At 44.0% G+C, this 22,036-nt stretch overlaps 2 protein-coding genes across 2 annotated transcripts; both read left to right on the top strand.

The window, feature by feature from the left end:
* LOC8054556 (PE-PGRS family protein PE_PGRS26) lies at positions 5,207–5,716 on the top strand. Its single transcript, XM_002462171.1, has one exon. It carries the CDS (start codon positions 5,207–5,209, stop codon positions 5,714–5,716), a length of 510 nt encoding a protein of 169 aa, XP_002462216.1.
* On the top strand, positions 18,843–21,280 carry LOC110432722 (protein bfr2-like). Its single transcript, XM_021453511.1, has 3 exons — positions 18,843–19,187; positions 19,276–19,581; positions 21,227–21,280. Exons 1-3 carry the CDS (start codon positions 18,843–18,845, stop codon positions 21,278–21,280), a joined length of 705 nt encoding a protein of 234 aa, XP_021309186.1.

Here is a 22,036-nt window from a genome sequence, read left to right as displayed (position 1 = left end):
CAGAAGCATATTTCCCTAAGCAAACAACTCTACTGTACTAGCATTTTTGACAGCACCTTGTGCTTCCCTCTCTTCGATGTTCGATTTGCTTCAACAAGTTCTCATCATAGCACTGTGAATCACAGGCAGACTGACTCTGCCATGCGGGCTGATCTGTTAAAAAGCAGGGATGTCTATCTTCAAGGTATACAAGTAACGCTTATAGATTATAGACCAATTAGCCTAATCAATAGCGTAGCGAAAATCATTACGAAGTTGTTGGCTAACCGGCTAGCACCACAGCTGAATGACTTAGTATCCTAAGCTCAAAACACATTCATCAAGAGGAGATGCGTCCACGACAACTTCATCTATGCACAAAAGAGTAATCCAATTATTACACAAGAAAAAGAAACTGGCGTTTTTCATCAAGCTGGACATTTCGAAGGCATTTGATTCAATAGGTTGGAGCTTCCTACTAGAAGTGCTTGGCAAGCTTGGATTCAGTACAAGATAGAGGGATTGGATTGCAACCTTACTAGGAACGGCATCCTCAAGGGTCCTAATCAGTGGACAACCAACACATGAGATCAAGCACATGAGAGGTCATAGGCAGGGGGGTCCCCTTTCGCCCATGCTATTCATCCTGGCCATCGACCCACTACAGCGCATCATCGAGGTGGCGGCTAATCGAGGTATACTGTCACTGGTACTACCCAAGGCGGCCAACCTCCATTGTTCTCTATATGCAGATGATGCCACAATTTTTGCTGCCCCTTCTAACACGAAGATTGAACACCTACATAGAATACTCAACTTCTTTAGAGACTGCTTAGGTTTCAGAATCAACACATCCAAAACTAAGATTTACCCCATCCGGTTACCAACCAGCACGGTCACGCTCTTACTCCAAAACTTCCCCAAGAAAATATATAATTTCTTGGGTAAGTATCTTGGACTTCCCCTACATGTGAGGAAACTTAGGAAAATTGATGTGCAACCACTGCTAGACAAGATCGGTGCAAGAATACCAGGATGAAAAGGGAGATTTTTATCTTTGGCAGGTAGAGAAACTATTGTTAAAACGATGCTCTCGGCACAGCCCATCTACCACATGACAGTCTTCCCGAAGATGAAATGGTTAATAAAATGGATCGATCGTATCCGTAGAAGTTTCTTCTGGAGAGTGAGACACCAAAAAATGTATCAGGGGGTCATTCCCTTGTCAATTGGCCCACATCTTGCTTACCAAAAATAAAAGGAGGGCTTGAGATCATGGAGCTTGAGCGTTTTGCTAGGGCACTCCGCCTACGTCGGCTCTGGTTTCAATGGCGCCAAAAGGATAGACAATGGATCAATTTGGAGTTACCATGCGATAATAAGGACAGAGGCTTGTTTGTAGCTTCGGCAAGGGTAACTTAGGTGATGGCCGCACTGTACGGTTCTGGACCTCTTCATGGGCACATGGCAAAACTCTAAAAGATATGGCACCAGTGCTTTTCAAAAAGGCCAAGAGAAAGAAGATCTCAGTACAACAAGCACTACAAGGAAACAAATGTATGACCCACATTTCTCCAATATCCAACGCAATAGAGGCAAATGAGTATGTGGTGATCTGGGAAATAGTTCATCAAATCAATCTAGTTGCAGGCAGCGAGGACGACATAGTTTGGCATTGAACGGCAGATGGTGAGTACACCTTGAAGAGTGCTTATCAAATCCAGTTTGAAGGAACATTTTGCAAGCTAAAAATGATGCCAATTTGGAAAACGAAAGCGGAACCGAAGTGCAGATTCTTCGCATGGACCCTTTTGCACAAGAAGATTTTAATAGCTAACAATTTGATCAAACAACAATGGCCAAACGATTCGGCCTGCAAACTCTATGGAAGTGACCTGGAAACCCCAACACACTTGTGTAAAGACTGCAATTTTACCAGGCAAGTTTGGACCTGGCCAAAAGGTTGGTTTGACTTGTTAGTGTTAGATACAATCAATACAAATGGATTGTTACACAACTATTGACGCAAATGTCGTGTGAAGATAGACAGAGCTCGTAGGTGTAAGTTTGACGGCTTGATGATTTACTTCTGGTGGAACCTCTGGAAAGAAAGAAATAGAAGAATGTTTCAACACAAAAGCCTTTAGCCAAGGGAAGTGGCCTTTCACATGCGGACGGTGTTTCCTCTTAGTTAATAGCTCTTAGTGGGTTTCTTCAGGTTTTGTCTTCCTTTGTCCCAGCCTAGTTGGTTTTCTTTCTTTCTCTTTTTTGCACCTCTGGGCCTTTAGGGTGGCCAGGATGGTTTGTAGTAGTTGAGTAGAGCTTTTTGGCTCTTGTTGTTCTCCTTTTTTTGTTTTCCTCGTCTAATAAATTCTGGGCAAAAGCTTTTTGCCGCCTTTCAAAAAAAGGTAGACAAGTAAAAATCAGGGATAGAAGGAAAACTCTCTTTTGAAAATATGTTTGGTTTCATGGAAAATCTCATAATAATATGTTCCCTGATCTTTTCAAAATTCGTTAACAGCCTGATATTTCTGTGCATCTTGTGAAAACTGATCCTAGCAGTTGACTTTTACTAGATGGCTTGTTGATGATCTTAGGCTTTGTTGGCTAAATATTTTGAGGGAAATAGATTGCACACATTTGATGAATGGTGAGGACTTTATGATGTGGAAATTTGGTACTAATGGGCACTTTAGTGTTAAATCCACCTATAAAGCCATGACAAGTAGTGATGTGGGGCCATATCATAAAGAATCTGGAGGGGGGAAATTACCTCCAAAATCAATATGACTTATTGTGAACAATGCAATTCTCACCAAAGAAAATTTGATTAAGAGAACACGGTCTGGAACCCCAACCTGTTATTTCTGTAACATTGATGAAGACATTCAACATCTCTTCTTTCGTTGTTCCACAGCCAAAGTGGTATGGTCTATTGTTGCTTATGCTATCGGTGCTAATAACATCCCTAAGTCTTTTGATCAGTGTTGGAAATGGTGTGAGCACTGGCTCCCTCCTGTGAAGCAATTTCATACCTTGGGATTGCAGCTATCTGCTAGGCCATTTGGAAAATGCACAATTATATCTGTTTTAAAGGAAAAATGTGAATAACCCTGCTTCGATTGTATGTTATGCATGTCCGCTCATGGATTATTAGGCAGGTCTATTCTTAGATAATGATAAGGTCAATCTGGAAGCTGTGGTGAACGCAATATTAATGCTGGTGATCACGTCAAAGCTGATTGCCAAGGAGAAGAAACGCCGACAACTCATGCTGGAAGATAACCAAGATGATGATAAGATTGAAATGAGAAGTTGTTGTTGGCTTCAGAGCTGGAGGCGTCTTAGCTGAAATAGATGACCCTTTTGCTGATAAAATGTCTAGCTGTTGGGCAGGTTATTTTCGTATATCAGTTCTTTTCATAGTAGCTCTCTTTTTCGGGCGCTTGATGCAGGCAAGGTGTTTTGACGTCGTTCTGGTAACTCTTAAACGTCCCGGTCAGCTATATATATATATATATATAAGCTTAGGGCTTTGAATAGATAGTGGAAGCCCGACGCACTTTTCGCTGGGCTGGTTCCACCAAACCCGCGCGAACACGGCTCGTCGTGCGGTCCCCCCGCCATCCCCAGTCCCGCCACTAGCAGACAAAAGGAACGCGGCAGGGTCCTGTCCCCTCCCCCACGACAGGCCAATGGTGGCCCCTGGCGCCACGCGCCTGAGAGCGGGCGCCCCGTATAATTGTAGGTATAATAGCTACGTACACACAGCATAGAAAGTTCATGGACATTCAAAAAATAAATCACAAGAGCATAAAAATTTCCATAGATGAGTTTTTACGCACTGAATCGTTGACATTTACAGTTTGATGTTAGTTGAATACAACGTATTAGTGAGTATGGTATTGATTCCAAAAGAAATACCCATACGAGCGTAGCAGTGGGACGGTGTGATATGCATACATTTTGTCAATATATATATGCCACGCTGGCTGGTATATACAAACTTTTTTTTCAAGATCCCCCATCACATCGTTTTTGTGTCATATGCGTGAAACATTAAATATAAACAAAAAAACCAAAACTATTTTTGCATAGTTTTGCTTGTTTTATTGCGAGGTGAATCGTTTCGTGCCTAACTAGTCCATGTTTAGATAATTTCTTTTTAGCAAAATAAAAAATGAAAATGCTACAGTACCATAAACCCAAGATTTTTCCAGACCAGGATGAGGCGGCAGTTTGGATGGCGGAAAAATGGGCGTTTTGAGACCCCTCTCTGAAGTTCCAAGGTTTTGACAAGTTTAATGCATGGAAACCTATCAGAGCACGCATAAATACTAACAATTAAATGCGCAGAAAACATTTTTTATTCGGTAGAACGCTGGATCAAAGGTCGTTCTTTTATACACCAAAACAATATTTAGCAAGCGGGAGGGGTAGGAGGCAGGGCCATGCGTGTGCCTTACATAAGTGAAAAATAACTGCGAAAATGATTTATATGCATTTGATTGTTAGCATTTATATACTCTCTAATAGGTTTCTATGCATCGAACCCCGTCAAAACGCCCATTAATAACTGCGAAAATGGTTTATATGCACTTAACTGTTAGTTTTTATACACTCTCTTAAAGGTTTCTATGCATCGAACCCCGTCGAAACCTTGGATGCCCTCTCGGGATTTTATTCTTAACTTTTGGCGGATGGGGTTTATATTAATATGTACCAAAATTAATTATACATCAGCAAGTAAATTTCTTTGAATGTGAGGGAGAGTAGAATGCTCTACGCACTGGTGTAGTGGTATTTTTATACAGAGTTCTATAGCTATTTTAAACGGGGCGAGGTGAATCGCAGGGGGCGTCCAGGACGCACGTCATCGCGCGCGGTTACCGTTTTGCTATTTTTTATATAATAATTATTAATCATGACAACCGCTCGGACACCCACTCGGTTTCAAAAGCCGTCGTTTATCCCCCACTCCCCCACCACGCCGCTTCAGACAGGGTTCTCAAAAAACCCCACATTTCCGCGCATCCAAAACTGCCGCCCATCCCATTCTCGACGCCGACGGAATCGAGGCTGCCCGCGTGGTCGTGGAGGGGATTCACAGTGAGGATGTTCATGCTCCCTTTCTCTCAATCCGTTTTCTCGCCGATTCTATTGGGAAAAAGTGCTCGATTTCTTTCCTAAACGCGCCCAAAATCGCGTCTTTTGTTCTTAGGCCCCCATGAGCGGCGGGGGAACCGACGGCGGTGGTGGCGGCGCCACCCACGGGGCCGAGGACCCCGGCGCAGCGGAAGGACCGCGCGCCGCAAAGGCACCTCCAGGATGTCCAGCGGGCACCGACGGCGGAGCGGGAGGCCAGGGCGTCGCGGATGACGTCAGCAGCCAAGGAGGCGGTGGGTGTCCGGTCGCTCACGCCGGCCGAAGCGGTGGAGACTGCGTCCCAGGCGGCAAAGGCGTCGAGGATGATGTGGGGACCGGAGGCCCGGGTACGGGCGCCTCTGGATGCCCCGGGGGCGGCGCCGGTGGTCCAGGCGGTCAAGGTGTCGAGGACGGCGTGGCGAGCACATGCCTCCCGAGAGGAGGGCCGTCGGTTGTGGTGGAGAGGACCGGCTCAGTCCAACAGCCGGGTGGGGACGATGTCACCGGAAACCCGACCAGCGGCGCAGCCCCAGCGGCACCCCATGGCGGACGGAGCAGGAGGAGCAAGCTTTCACCGGCAGCGGAAGACTGAAAGGCAATGTGTATTCTTGGGGTCAGAACAACAAGCAGAAAAGAACTGTAGTGCGCGAGAAGCAACCCACAAAACAGCCTGAGTCGAGCTCCAACGACGACGACGACTTTGTCCTTGTCCCGTGCAAGACTGCTGCTACGCCACGTCGTCAACCGCAAACAGCTTCTCCGCCGACTGGACGACACACTCGCCTGTCTGCTTGGCGGCTTCAGGAAACGAATAACGCGCAGGCCCCAGGGAAGCGAGGAGTAACCTTCAAGGTGCACAATGTTATATTTTTCGGTGGCCCAAAAAACCATTCTATTCTTTTGTGATGCTTGACATTTTTCTCTTGAAATGCAGGACGCACTATCATTGGATAAGAGAAAGAGGAAGGTGGACGACGTAAGTGCAATGTGTTTTTTTCACACCTTTCCCCTGACTCGCTGTGTGTTTTACAATATATCTTGGTTGTTTGGCTACACATGTTGCTAACATGTTTTTATACATGGAAAACTAAATTTTTAGATGCACGCACACCCTCGCCAAGCGGCAAACAAGGCACGACGGACTGCAAGGGGCGAAAAATCTGGTGGCTCTGTAAGTATTTGTCTTTCTTTTTACGCAAAGTTTAACTAGGCCACCATCTACTTTTTTGCATTTTTGATCCTAGTATGCATTAAAAAACCTGGAACCCATCAGAGAACGTATAAACAGAAACAGTAAAATGCATAGAAATTATTTTTTTGTTCGACATTGCGCTGGATCAAAGGTCGTTCTTTTATACACGAAAATAATAAGTTAGCAAGCAGTGGGGAGGCAGGGGCCATGAGTGAAAAGCAACTATGAAAATGGTTTATATGCATCTTTTCATATGGCACTGAATTAGATACATATGTGCAAAGCGTCTTAGTACCTCCTTAAACGGGGGCCTCTCTCTTGGAGAAGGCATTTGCACCAATGTATATAAACTGGTGATACTATACATAAAAATTAGAGAGAGAGGGGGGTGGACACTATGGCAGGACATTTTGTTCAATGTGTTCAGATAGATACTAATATTCATACACTGGAAGGGGGGTGAGAAGCCACCCCCAGTATGCATAAAAATCAAGAAACACACAGATAGTAGGGATGTTTTCAGTTTGTTTTTCACACAGAATTCGTGTGTTCATATTTTATTTGCCATTGGCAGCCCGTCAAACGTGATAATACATGTCATGATCCGTTTCATACTTATGAATAAGTCAACAGATTTGTAAAGGCAACACCGATAGTCCAATCTGGCTGGCACAGTGCTTGTCCGTTTTGGCTGGCACAGTGTTGGTCCGTTCTCACTCAGCAACATCTCTTAAAAACGCTACATTTTTATACAGATCGTCAAACGTGATAATACATGTCATGATCCGTTTCAGACTTATGAATAAGTCAACATATTTGTAAAGGCAACACCGATAGTCCAATCTGGCTGGCACAGTGCTTGTCCGTTTTGGATGGCACAGTGTTGGTCCGTTTTCACTCAGCAACATCTCTTAAAATCGCTACATTTTTATACAGATCAACACATATGTAGTAAGGTCAACATAGAGGTACAATCAACGTACCTATGAATAAGTCAACAGATTTATAAAGGCAACACCGATAGTCCGTTCAGGCTCCGTTTTGGCTCAGCAACATCTCTAAAAAACGCTACATTTTTATACAGATCAACACATATGTAGTAAGGTCAACATAGAGGTACAATCAACGTACTTATGAATAAGTCAATAGATTTCTAAAGGCAACACCGATAGTCCGTTCCTGGCATAGTGCTTGTCCGTTTTGGCTAGCACACTGCTGGTCCGTTTTGGCTCAGCAACATCTCTCAAAAAAGCTACATTTTCATACATTGCGATACGTTTAGAAATATGTTGCGGCGTATACAACTATGTTGCTTTTCAATATATGTTGAAGTTAATACACATGTGTTGATCTCTAAGAAAATGTAGCGTTTTGAAGAAATGTTTCAGTAGACAAAAGAATGTTGCTTTTAGGTATACACAAATATGTTCGTTTAGAATGTCGCTTTTATTCACATGTGTTGCGGTAGCCACAAATATGTTCCTTTAGAATGTCGCTTTTATTTACATGTTGCGATATACACTAATATGTTGCTTGCTTTTAGATAACACGTGTTGATATCGACGAAAATGTAGCTTTTCGAAGAAATATTACATTATATATATGTGTTTCACTAGACAAACGAATGTTCCTTTTAGTTAAATGTTGCGGTATACACAAATATGTTCCTTTTAGTTATATGTTAATATGTTGATTCCATATATAGGTTGCTTTTCACTATATGTTGCAGTTAATATACATATGTTGATCTAACATGTTGCGGTAGCCACAAATATATTCCTTTAGAATGTCGCTTTTATTTACATGTTGCGGTATACACTAATATGTTGCTTTTAGATATATGTTGCGGTATATACTAATACACATGTGTTGATCTCTAAGAAAATGTAGCGTTATGAAGAAATGTTCGACGGTTGTGCATTGGCAAAGAAACAAATCATTTTCTTTTCGATGGATTAGATGAAATGGGGCGGTTTGAGAGAAACTAAGCGATCGATGCGATGTGGGGCGGTTTGCTTGCCATTGGCCTTGATTGGCATCACGCCACTCCGTCTTCTGTAACCTCCCGCTCAGTTCGTCTTCCAGGCCCCGCACCCACCAGTTCGTCACACTCCCGCTCCATATGGACAGTCCATCTCGTCGCTCCCGCGCTCCATGGCCAGATCATCCTCCCACTGCCGTCGTTCTGGCTACCCCACCCGTTTTGGCTCCATGTACGACGGCGGCCCCTCCGGCTCCGGCTCCATGGACAGTTCATCTCGCTCCCGCTCCCTGGCCAGTTCATCCCGCTCCCGTTCCCGCCACCCCACCGGTTTAGGCTCCATGTACGACGACGGCCCCTCTGGCTCCCGTTCCCGCTACACGGACATGGAAATGACGATCTCGGTCAGCGAGGAGCACAAAGTCCTGGTTACGGTCACGTCCTCAACAAAGACGGTGGAGGGCTTCCTGAGAGAAGTCCGCGGCGAGGAGCCTAAACCGCTGATCGTCGGTTTAGACACCGAGCATGCGGAGTATGAGGGGAAGAAAAAGATAGCCCTCATACAGATATGCGTCAACACGAGGTGCCTTCTGTTCCAGGTGGGCGTCGCCGGCGGCTGCATCCCCGACGACATCAAGAGTTTCTTTGTGCGCGAGAACCACGTTTTCGTCGGCGTCGCAATCGCCAACGACATGGATCTACTGAGGCAACACCACAACATCGAGCTTTCCAAGAAGGTGGAGCTACAGGCCATGGTGCCCTTCGTGATCCAAGGCAAGTGGTGCAATGTGCCAAGCCTCGCGTCCATCGGGCTAGAGTTGCTGGGCGTGGTCGCTGGAAAGAATAATCCCAAACTACGTTATAAAGACTGGCATAAGAAGAGTCTGGCGGATGAACAGATCAAGTACGCATGCACCGACGCCTTCGTGTCATACAAGGTCGGGGAGATGCTGCAGAGCCAGCCGTATAACTTTGATCTCCACGCCTGCCAGTCTCCTGTTCACGCCGGTGGAGGTCAACAGGTGCAATTGCTCTTTGTCGAGCACCAGCAAACGAAGAGGATCAATGCCTGCCCAGCCTGCCCGCCAGGTACTCATCAGGGGCTGATCTAGAACTAGGAAGCACTGCTATAAAATGATTATTAATGCCATTTTATGTACAAATATTTTTTTTATTTGTGTTGCGGCAAATGTCATTTGTGTATCTTGCCCCTGCAGGGTTCAAGAACTGGACGTGGGATAATGCCCTACTCCATGTTGTGAATGTTGCTTCTTCTTCCTCTTCTAAAAAACATGGTAGCGAGAGCAAAAGACGCCACACGCTGTTGCTACACAACCATGTCTTTCTTGTTGATGAGACTGAGAGTGATGACAGCTGATCCGATCGATCCTGGAGAAATTTGATCGTTCAACCTCGATCTAGTATGGAACTATAGTTTGTAAGTATGGTACATAAAGTTGAAATCCGTGCTACTTCTGTATTTGTGTTCGATCCCTTATATGGTACACACGCATTGCCAGTATATAGTATGGAACTGCAGTACGTATTGTCTCATTCGAATATGTTCCTTTTAGTTATATGTTAATATGTTGATTCCATATATAGGTTGCTTTTCACTATATGTTGCAGTTAATATACATATGTTGATCTAACGAATGTCGCCTTTAGATATATGTTGCGGTAGCCACAAATATGTTCCTTTAGAATGTCGCTTTTATTTACATGTTGCGGTATACACTAATATGTTGCTTTTAGATATATGTTGCGGTATATACTAATACACATGTGTTGATCTCTAAGAAAATGTAGCGTTATGAAAAAATGTTTTACAGAAAAAATGTTTCACTATATATATGTTGTGGTAATACTATATATAAATATGCGGGTAACACCTGATGTTGCCGCAGAACCTTGTTGGAGACGATCACCATGTTTTAATATTTTCACGGACTCGTAAAATGCTAAACCTTATTCAGGTACATTGTTTCTACTTTAATTATTTTCTGCTTCCTACTACCTTAGCACATCCTTCAACTTGTGACTTTTAGACTCATTTCTTGTAATTTGATATATTGATGCAACAGTTTAGATCCATTAATTGATTTGGGACATTTATCAATCCGTGGTAGCGGATATTTATTCTTCACAGTGACAGCATTCAGCGGACGGTAATCCACACACATCCACAAAATACCCTCTTTCTTCTTTTTCACAAATAGGGCAGGACAAGCCCAATCCGAGGTACTAGGGCGAATCAAACCCTTGCCTAACAATTCTTGGATTTGCTTTTTCAACTTTGCTAATTCATTGAGAGGCATTCTGTATGGTCTTCTAGAGATAGGAGCAGTACCAGGTACCAATTCAATTGCAAATTCAATATCTCTATCCGGAGGTAGACCAGGTAATTCATCAGGAAACACATCCGGAAACTCACAAACAATAGGAACATCCATTACTGACTTGGCCACAGTAGCATATGAGGAACTCTGTAACTCAGTCCGAGAAGGCAAGGATACTAGAAAAGTACCTGCCTTCGCGGGTTCCATAATAGTCACTAGTATCCTTGGTGTATCAAGCATAACACCCACTTGCTCATCCATTCCATTCCAAGTATCACATCCACACCCAGACCTTGCATCACAATCATATTCACAAGGAAAGTTCTACCCTCTATTTCAAGAGCTGACCCTAACACTACTTGATTTGAAAGTGTATCAGCTCCAGCCGAGCTAATACAATAAGCATACTTCATTTCATTAATTTTGAACTCATATTTACATGCATAAGCTTGACTAACAAAAGTATGAGATGATCCAGAATCAAACAAAACGACTGCAGGGTGTAGGTCAATTGAAAACTTACCAGTAGTCACGGGTTTGCCCTAAGGAACTTCATCCAAAGTAGTGTGGTGCACACGAGCAGGGTAGGTGTTTGCCCTCTTCTTCTGAGGTTGCGGGCAATTTCTAGAGAAATGTCCATGGTCCCCACAATTATAGCACGGTCCTTTGACCCAACTGACATTGTTGCTGTTGTTATTGTTGTTGTTACTGCTTTGACTGCTAGAGCTTGATTTAGCAACAGACTTGCCAGAGTGACTTGGGACACGAAAATTCCTCTGATTCTGATACGGATGATGGCATTTCTGAGGAGGTGAAAGCCCTAGTTTGGTTTTGGATAATTGATGAAACCCTAGTACTAACCTCTATGCTAAGTGTGTGTAGACTTAATGAGGTTGGTACATGCCAAGTGATGGAGCAAGTGATGATCATGGTGATGATGGTGATGACCACAAGATGATCAAGTGCTCAACTTGGAAAACAAGAAAGAGAAAAAACAAAACCCTATGGAGATCAAGGCAAAGGTATTGCTTACGGTTTTGGTTTTGGTGATCAAGACACCATAGAGGGTGTGATCACATTTAGGATAGATAGCCGTACTATAAAGAGGGGAATTCTTTGGCTAAGCGGTTATCGAGTGCCACTAGGTGTTATTGTTCATGTGCATGCATTTAGAACCTAGTGAGCTAACTTAACCCCTTCGAAGAAAATGATTGTGAAAATGCTAACACACATGTACATGTTGGTTCACACTTTATGGTGTTGGAGCACTTCGAGAAAATGAAGTGCATATTTTCTATTGCACCGTTGGGAAAGTTGGACAAGTCGTGGGAGTGTTTCTCGCTAAGAAACACTCACCGGACGCCGGCTCAGAGGCACCGGACGCTGTGTCTGAGCGTCCGGTGTGCAGGCTGCCTGGCTCATCTAGGGTTAGGCACCGGACGCTAGGCACCGGACACAAGCTGGAGCGTCTAGTGCTCTGGGTCCGGTGTCCGCGCGTTTTGCAAACCTCTCTAGGTGTGAGTCCGGTGCGCACCGGACGGTCCGGTGCTCAGCGTCCGGTGACCTCGCGCGTTTGCAGACCTTTCTGTGTTTTGGACCGGTGTGCACCGGACGCGTCCAGTGCCAACTTGCTCAGCGTCCGGTGCTTTGCAGGTTACCGTTAGACTTTGACACGCGGCTGACTTTGGAGCACCGGACGCAGGGGTTGAGCGTCTGGTGCCAGCTTGAGAGCGTCCGGTGACCCTGTGTTTTGCCCAGTGAAAAGAGCCAACGACTCTATTTGTTTGAGGGGCTATAAATACGTGTTGGCCGGCTTAGGGCTCACACTCTTGGCATTCTAACATACTTGACATCCTTGTGAGCCTAAGCAAACACCTCCCACTCATCTCCTTCATAGATTATTCATCTTTGTGAGATTGGGAGTGATTCCAAGTGTATTTGCTTGAGTGATTGCATCTAGTGGCACTTGGGGATCGTTCTAGCTGCAGTTTTCTTGTTACTCTTGGTGGTTGCCGCCACCTAGACGGCTTGGAGCAGCGGAGGAGTATTGGCACGAGTTGGTGATTGTTCGTGGCCATCTCCCGGTGATTGTGAGGGGTCTTGTACCTTCCCCGGCGGAGAGCCAAAAGGTAACTCTAGTAAAGTGCTCGTGTCATTGAGCTACCTCACTTGTGGGTAGGTTCTTGTGGTGTCCTAGTGAGGACGAGGTTCGTGCTACACCTCTTAGCCACCGAACCACCAAGTGTTGGTCGACACAACGGGGACGTAGCGTGCCGGCAAGCACGTGAACCTCGGGAGAAAAATTTTGTGTCTCCATTATGATTGTTCATTGGATTTCTCCCGGTGATTGGACTTCATATTATTGATTGGTTCATCCCCTCTACGCGGCGGTATAAAGTTCAAACCATCTCTTTTACATTCCCGCAAACTAGAGTAGCTTACTAACTTGTATAGAAACTTTAGGTAGCTTTCTAGTGTAAGTAGTGACATAGCTCTTGTGTGCCTAGTGATTATATCAACTAGAATTGTTGGATAGATCGCTTGCAATCACCCCATTAGAGCTAGAGCAAAAAGCTTCGCTTTGTTATTTACTAACCTCTTGCTCTAGTGAGTTTGTAGAATTTTTAAATAGGCTATTCACCCCCCTCTAGCCATATTAGGACCTTTCAGGAGGTTTGAACCGAGCACCCGCACTTGGAGGACGAACATAGGCACGTCCGCCAAACTGCGGCTTCTGATGGGACTGTCCAGAAGGAAAATGTTTCTTGTTCTTTTCAGCAGCAGCAGCAGCAGACAAGTTGTTCCTCTCTTGAGTCAGGCAGTCACTGATCAACTCATGGAAAGTAGCAGCATGATTGATGTCCATAAACTGTTTCATTTCAGGATTCAGGCCCCGCTTGAAACAAATAATCTTCTTAGCATCAGTGGTGACATACTCTGGACAATAGCGAGACAAATTGTTGAACTAATGCAGGTATTCTTTGACAGGCTTGTGCCTTGAGAGAGAGACAAAAACTCTTCCACTTTCGTAGTCAAGAGGCTTGGAGGGATATAATTGTTCTTGAAGTCCTCAGTAAACCTCTGCCAAGTGATTGGCACACCAGCGCCATAAGATGCACGCTGGGTCCTCCACCAAGTACCAGCAGGTCCTTGCAGCTGATGCGCTGCATATTCCACCCTCAGCTCTTCTGTCATACTCAGGAGACGAAATTTTTGTTCTATGGAGCCAATCCTTTCTTCAGCATCCAGCGGTTCCACACAATCCGAGAACACAGGAGGATTGGTGTGCTGGAAGTCTTTGAAATTGCTATATTGGTTGACCTCATCATCACGGCGGCGACCACCACCCTGATCTCTTTCAAACACCTGTCGCATAAATGCAGCCATCTCACACTGTGATTCTTCAGTATTGCGTTGACTTCCTAGCATAGCTGCCATGAACTGTTCAGCAGTGAGAGGAGGCGGAGGCGGAGGTCGGTGTTCAGCATCTCCACCACTACCATTCCCACCATTGCCATTGTTCCCAATAGGATCATCACGACCAGTGGGGCCACTGCTATACCCACGTCCACTGCGAGTGTTCATCTGCATAGACCACATTTAACCCATTATCACATTGCTGTCATCAAATGATTATATGAGATACACATATGTTTATCATTGCCACTAACAGAACGAAGGGATAATTTCTGAAGATAACAGAAAACTCTCATTCTCATAGGTTGACACATAGAACATCTTAAATAGCGGTGAAAGCATAGAGTTGTCCACATCCAAAATTGCCAGCATACATACACAAGACTTTTCAGGCGTACGGATACCACCAATGCGCGCGGGGGGCTCAGGGCCCTCCTGGCCCGTCGTGTATGTCGTGGGCGGCAGCTAGGGCTCCCGTCTGGGCCCAAGTCGCCCCGCTTCCTCCGGCGTAGGGTCTGGCCCGTGTCGGGACCATGACAGAAACGCAACAGATGACAAAACCGCACTGTCGCTGTGAAAACCCTTCCTCTCCCCTTGTGTTTAAACAGCGACAGTTGTGTGAAAACCCTTCCTCTCCCCCTTGGCCGCCGTTCCCCTTCACCGCCGATCGTTGCCGCCATGTGCGAGACTCGACTCGTAAGGTTAGCGCCCTTGATCCCCCCTCCCCCGCTCTTTCGCATTTTCTTCACGGATTATTTAGGGTTCGTTAAAACCGCATTGTGTTAAAACAACGACAGTGTGTGAAATCCCTTCCTCTCCCATTCGCCGCCGATCGTTGCCGCCATATGAGAGACGCGACTCTCCAGGTTAGCGCCCTTGAATCCCCTCCCCCTGCTCTGTCACATTTTCTTCACTAATTATTTAGGGTTCGTTAAAACTACATTGTGTTAAAACAGCGACAGTTGTGTGAAATCCCTTCCTCTCCCCTTGGCCGCCGTTCCCCTTCGGGTATGATTGTTGCCGACGGCCCATACTCGCCGTGAGAGACGCGACTCGCCAGGTTAGCACCCTTGTCCTCCCCTCCCCCCAACCACCATTTCTTCACTGATTATATATGGTCAGGCCGTCCTGGGAAAATTGGAGGCCTTGTATGAAACTAAAAAAAAATGAGGCATACTAACTTAGTGAAAATAAGATTACTACAATAAGATATATAAAGGATGGTACCTATGTTGCATAGTGATTGTCTTTACTTGGATAGCATCACTCGTTTAGTGTTCTTTGAAATGAAGTCTTCAGTGATATGTTCATAATCAATCTCATGCACAGGGACGGCATTTAAAGTTAGTATATGTTTTCATTTGATACTACTTTGAACTTTCACCATGTTACTGTATCCTACAAATAAATTCCTGACTAATTAATTGCATCATATACATTGCTTATTATTTTGGTGTTTTGGTTTCGTGATTCGTATGCCACAATATAGAAAAGGAAGGAGGCATGGAACAAAAGGCCATGTCAAAAATGCACAACCAAAGTGCACAGGATGAAGCAGCCATGGATGGTGGACAAGAAATGAGCAGAAGTGAACCAGTTGACAGCAGTCAAAAGGATGAAGCAGCCATGGATGGTGAGCACAAAATGAGCACAAGTGAACCAGTTGACAGCAGCCAAAAGGATGAACCAGTTAACAGCCAAAACCATGAGCAAGAAGCGAGCGAAAAAGGAAAGAGCAAAAAAGAAAGCGCCAAAAAGGACCCAGACCCAGCCAGGAAGCACCCAGCCAAGAAGGGAGCAATAAAAGACCCATTAAGGTGCAGCCTCGTGGTGATCCTTCCACTGTCTACACAACAGCGTCATTACTGCCACCAGCAGCAAGGGTTATGGTCAAAAACCTGGGTTTGGGCCATTGTCTCAGATCGACGCGGGGAAGTCTTCCAAGCCGATATTTCCCGGGCTTTTTGGTACAAACAGCACAAGTGATTAACTTGGAAAGCGAAGGCAATGCAGAAGTCATTAAATGGGAGATTGGTGACAGAACCCTTGTGTTCAAAGAATCTTATGTGAAACCAGTCCTGGGAATTCATAAAGAAAACGGCAAATATCATGATCTGAAAGATTTGCGACTGAAAAGCAAAAAAAGCTAAGAAGGCATGCAAGGAGGAATTTTGTCAAATGTTCAATTTATTAAAGATCGCTGTGAATAACTGGTATGTTGATGAGGAGGAGCAGAAGGATAGGGGTAAGAATGAGGAGGGGGATAACGAGGATGAGGAGGATGGTGAGGAGGAGGAGGAGGAGGAGGAGGACAATCGGCGAAAAAAGTCAAGAAAGCCAAAAACAAGACAGGCAAAGATTCCACTTCCTCTAATTACGGCTGAGCATGAAATGAAAGAAAAAAGAAGACTGTTCACACCATCCATCATCCAGAGTTTGCTGGAAAATGCAGACTCTCCTTTGTTGAATGGAAAACTTGATGCCACCATGGCAACCAAGTTTTTTCTAATGGTGCTGCTCGACAGATTGCTGGTCCCAAGAACATCAAACTTTATATCCGCAGAAGTGAGGTATGCTGTACATGACCTTGAGAATTTGAAGGATGTTAATTGGTGCAAGTTAGTATTCAATGGATGAAGGAGGGTATTAAAGACTGTCAGATTAGAAAAACGAATAATATTAAAGGCTGTATAGATGTACCAATGGTAAGTATCTTTACTAACCTTTTCTCATTTTGGGTGGAAAACCATCTTACTGAATCATGCTCCACAGGTTTTTTATTTGGACCACATAAAGAGGCAAGATGGCACTGCAGTGAATCCCTACCTCTTCCCAAGAATTCGTCAATATGCTTCCCCCGAATTGATTAAGGAACTAACCAAACATATTGGAGATTCCACTCCAGGGGAGTATGAAACCCTTGAAGTAAGTAAAGATCAACTGTCCCTTTTCCTTTATATCCCTGTGCCTTTCTCATAACATTACATAACATATCCCGTTCCCTTTTAACATATCCCTTTCGCTTTTCAGTTACTAAATTCCAAAGACACTTGCTACGGAAACATGGACAGCCTCATAGAGGATGTTCTGCCACCGGATAATGTGGCAGAACCGGTGCCAACAGATGAAAATAACATGGTTGTGTCTCAACATAATGTGGAAGAGCCACATGCGTCTCAACAGAATGAACAGAGGTAAGGTTATCTAAAATTATTGAGATATTTCCAACAATTTCCTTAACCCCCGCTTCAATGTTTGCGACATTAACAACAATTTTCTTAACCTTCGCTTCCAACAATTTTCCTAACCTCCGCTTCAACTTTTCAGGAACAAAGAATCTATGAATCTACAAGCTCTGTATCAAAAATATGTTTTAGATCAAACAAGGGATGACACAGTATTAGACATGTTTGGCCATAATGTGACGCAAGGAATGTTTGTTGAATGCTTTAAATATGAAGGACGCATGCATTCCGAAATATTAGATGTACAATGCAAGATATGGGGTGAAAAAAGGAAGGAAATCGTAATCCTTTCACAAGCTGCACTTGTAAGTAGTCGTTCAACTTATTTGATTTTCTTTTATCAACGATTTTTTATTTGATTTTATTTTATGTGTCTATAAAACTGAGAATGACATAATTATCCTCCTTTCTCAGAATGTGGGTAAAATATCACTGGAATCAGAGCTTCAAGAAGGAAAGAAAAATAAAGCGACACAGGTATGTACTAATTCAGCATAGTACAGTTCTATTTTTTATATATTTCTGAGTTTGACAATAGGATTTTTTTTCCCCAGATATTCTGCCCAATTTGGCATGTTAACCATTGGTTCCTAATAGTGAATGATATTCAGCTTAACACCATATCCGTGTTTGACTCCTTACCTTGCAAGGAACGCATTGAGTTTATCAAAAGAAAGATTTTAGAACTGACCAATCCCATTAAATCCTACATGGATATTGATATCTCGAGTTACAAGCCTCAAATACCAAATTGTAGGAGACAAAGAAACGGGTAATTTTGTTACTGGCCTTGTCTCTTTTTACCTGTCATTCAATTTCCTGCTGTCTTTGACAAGATTTGTGTGTGTGTGTGTTTTTTTTTTTGCAGGTACGATTGCGGTTTCCATGTTCTGTTGTATATTCAAAATTATGGAGAATGTGAAATCTATGACTTTGGCAAGGTAAATGCTTTTTTTTTTCTAAAACATTTCTACTCATGTATACACTTATACCTTTAAATTGCAGAATCACTTATACCTTTAAATTGCAGGAAACAGTGAGAAATTTTAGGATAATGTTAGCAACCGACCTGATTAAACACTTGATCACCAACAAAAGAGCTCCAAGAGTTTACATTGATGATGATGAGTTGGATGTTGAGTCAGATTATCCTTTCATGTATATGGAGAGTCATTTTGACAATATCTTTTCAAGCATGGAAAATGGAGAGGATGTTTTCCTTCTGAGCAATGCCCTTGAAATGTCTCATGACAACCAGCCCAAGACTCTTGCGGGTGGTGCGAAGGATATCTTTTCAAGCACGGAAAATGAAGAGGATGTTCTCGTTGTGAGCAATGCCCTTGAAATGCCTCATGACAACCAGCCCAAGACTGTTGCGGGTGGTGAGAAGGATGGCAGCCAGGGTGATGCCAGTGTGCATGACAAAAGCATGGGTGAGCAGAGACGAGCCCCTGATCAATACTGTGGGTAGTGTGGAGGATGACACCAAGAGTGATGCCAGTGCTAGTGTGCATACTGAGGATGCCGTCCTGACCACCAAGAAAATGACTGCTACGGCTGATGCTGATGGTGACAAGGGAATGACTGCTGCTGACCATAGAGTGACTGCTGCTGCTGGGAATCCCTCGGATAGTGGCCATGTAATGACTGATGCTGATGGTGTGGATGTTCCAAGCACAGGTGACCAGATTGTGTGTGGTACCGATTTTGTGAATGTGAATAAGAAGACAAAGAAGGCAAATGAAGGAGATGATGAGGAGGAGGTGGAGACGAGTGACGGGCATGACAGTAGTGAGGGTGATGTTGACGATGCCAACCAGCACAGTGCCGACCATTCCAAGACTGATGCTGATGGTGAGCAGAAACAGGCAAGGGCCAAGACTGAAGTGGTTGGTGCAGAGGATGGCAGCCAGGGTGATGCTAAGGATGCCAAGCAGCTCAATGACGACAATTCCATGACATGCTGAGAGTGAGCAGAAACAGGCAAGGGTGACAGATGAGGAGAAAAACGGCCAGCCCCTGATCAGTGTTGTGGGTAGTGCGGAGGATGACACCAAGGGTGATGCCAGTGTGCATGGCACACGTACAGGTGACCAGGATGAGGAGGACCAGGATGGTACGGATGAGACAAAGACCGGCGATAAGACAGGTAGGGATGAGCATGAGGGTAGTGAGACAAAGACTGGCGATGAGACAGATGAGGACAGTAGTGAGACAGATCATGAGAAGGAGAATCAGAAATGTGACAATGTGGAGGATACAGATGATAAGAAGCACCAGCAAGTTAAAAAAAATGGGCGAAAGCGAAATCAAAATCTCCCTGATCATTCCGATGTACTAGCTTCAGGGGCGAAGAGGCACAGAAAGACACCATGTAATGTTAACGAAAAAGCAGTGGAGAATACAGCAATAGAGAAATGTGTACCTGGAGACTTGATGGAAAAGATCTTCAGAATAGCCTTGGAGTAAGTTTGAGTTTTAGAACTTATAGTGACTTACATGATATTTTCTGGGGACTGACATCATGTTCCCAATTTGAAGAAGTGGGAAACAGGTAATACTTGCTTTGGATGAGAAATCAACAGATTCAACACTGACGGGTGGTCAAATGGAAGAGTATTTAAAGCAGGGAGGTGAAAAGGCCACTCTCATTCTCAAGGCATTCATAAAATGCTTCAAGCAAGATTGTAAGACAAGTATTATACCCAAATTCTTTCTCCCGCCAGTGATTGATGTAAGTATTCTGTAGAAAATATTGTATCCCTTGCACTTATCATTTCACCCCCTTGCACTTATCATTTCGCTCTGAGTGCAGAAATATACCGATGAAGATATTTTATCTGCACTCCCCCAAAATGTGATAAACTTGCCCATTGTTAACGTAAGTTCTGGAGCATTTATTACATGTTTGTTTTAGGGTTTAGGGGCCATGATACAATGTTCATTTTTGCAGATACTTGGCGCTGTCTTCTATACAGAATGGATTGGGTTTTGTATCCTAATTCAGTCTGGAAACCACCAAATCTTTGCTATACATCACCTTCCGCACCTGACCAACAAGATTGGAGAAATGTGCTGTTCTTTTTCATCACAAATAGATAGAGTCTTTGGCATCGAAACTTCTAAAAAGCCAAATCTAGTGCCAACGCTTTATTTCAACAATTTCCAGTCTGATGACTATATTGCTGTCATACATTTTTTCCAAAAATTCGAACGTGATTCAAACTATATGAAACAAAAGAAATGGGAAGAGGTTAGTGAAGTTTCCTTCTTAAGGGCAGGGCTGGGGTTTATCTTTCAACTATGGTGGTGAGGATTTAGCAGCCATAACTTGACAGCTTCTTCTGCTTTCAACGTTCTTTGCAGAAAAGGTTGAAGACATGGTTTGAACAATACAAGAAAGAAGTTGTGACATACCTTTTAGTTCACAAGGAAAACAAAGCAACCTTGACCGGTGCATTGAAAAACTGCATTGAAGCACAAGGAAAAATGAAATGCCGGAAGAAGTTGCCTGACTTGCAAGTGTCTTAGTCAAATGAGAAGCCTAGAAAGGTGGCAAGAAAAAAAGGCTAAGAGAAGGCAAGGCTAGAAGAGATGCTTTGAGGATGTAATATGGCAGGACTAGGAGATGCTTCTCTCCTAGGTCTTTTTAAAAACTTTGCTTTTGAAATACTTATGGAACAGTGGTGCTTAAAGTTGTAATGTGAACTTTATATGTAGTATCATAGGAGGTTCTTCTCGTTGGCATAGTTGTAGTATCCAATTTGAATTGAGTCTCTGTCTATTTTTAACAGTAGTATCGCACTTTGTACACATCTGTCGCTCACATAAATGTTGCTGTTTTTCAAGTATGTAGCTGTTCTTTGAGTCAATAGTGTCGCACTACCTTGGCTAGCTTTTGCTGGCCAAGGTGTCTGTCTCTGTGCAGGGAGCTGAGATCAAGAGGTTGAACTGTAAGCTGCAGAAGGAGATAACAGCTTAGCAGGAGATAAGCTTGATCCCAGCTTTTTCTGAGAGAGGGAAACAGAGGCCCACTAGCTCAACCTAGCCATGGGAGCATTAGCAGGCAGACCTGAGAGAGGGAAAGAGAGGGCTGGTGGCGCACCTGATGACGGCGGGCACCTCCACCACAGTGGCTTCTTCCCCTACCATCGAGTGCCTCCATCTGCGCTTGGTGTGGCTATCTCCTTTTGTGCTCTGCCCGTTTGGTACTGGTGTCACTGTAAAACTGTTTTGCTTCTAGCCTGCTGCCTAGTCCTTTGTAATTGCTCTTTATTTACATGGCCGGCCTAGTGGGTACGTTGCTATCAGGTTAGAATAATATGTTGTGCTTTGTGCCTTTGTAATTCCAACACTTTAACAATTTTTTTTTGACAAGGTAAACTTATATTAATTAACGGCAAGCCGCCGCAAAGTTGGTACAATGTGCAATCGATACATCAGCCACTCGCTCAGCATATAGACATGAATCTAGATGAGCCTGATTGAGTCATCTAAAGTTTGCAGATGTGGAGCACTCCGAGTTATAGCCGTAAGCAAGGGAGGCCAAGAAGTGACTTTGTAGATTTTGCTCTCTAGGCACAAACTGAACATATACTTTGAGTTCAGCAATTTTCCTTTGAATGTGATAAAGCGAGCTTGCACATCTCCATTCAGGAGGACTGTCACTGTTAGGCTCTCTAAGATAGTCAGCAAGAAGCTTGGAGTCAGTGAAGAACTTTGAACAGGATTAAATAGA

The sequence above is a fragment of the Sorghum bicolor genome, chromosome 2 (genome assembly GCF_000003195.3).
Source record: "Sorghum bicolor cultivar BTx623 chromosome 2, Sorghum_bicolor_NCBIv3, whole genome shotgun sequence".
NCBI classification, from domain to species: Eukaryota; Viridiplantae; Streptophyta; class Magnoliopsida; order Poales; family Poaceae; genus Sorghum; species Sorghum bicolor.
The sequence above is the reverse complement of the archived record's forward strand: the minus strand, read 5'-3'. Positions and strand labels throughout refer to the sequence as shown.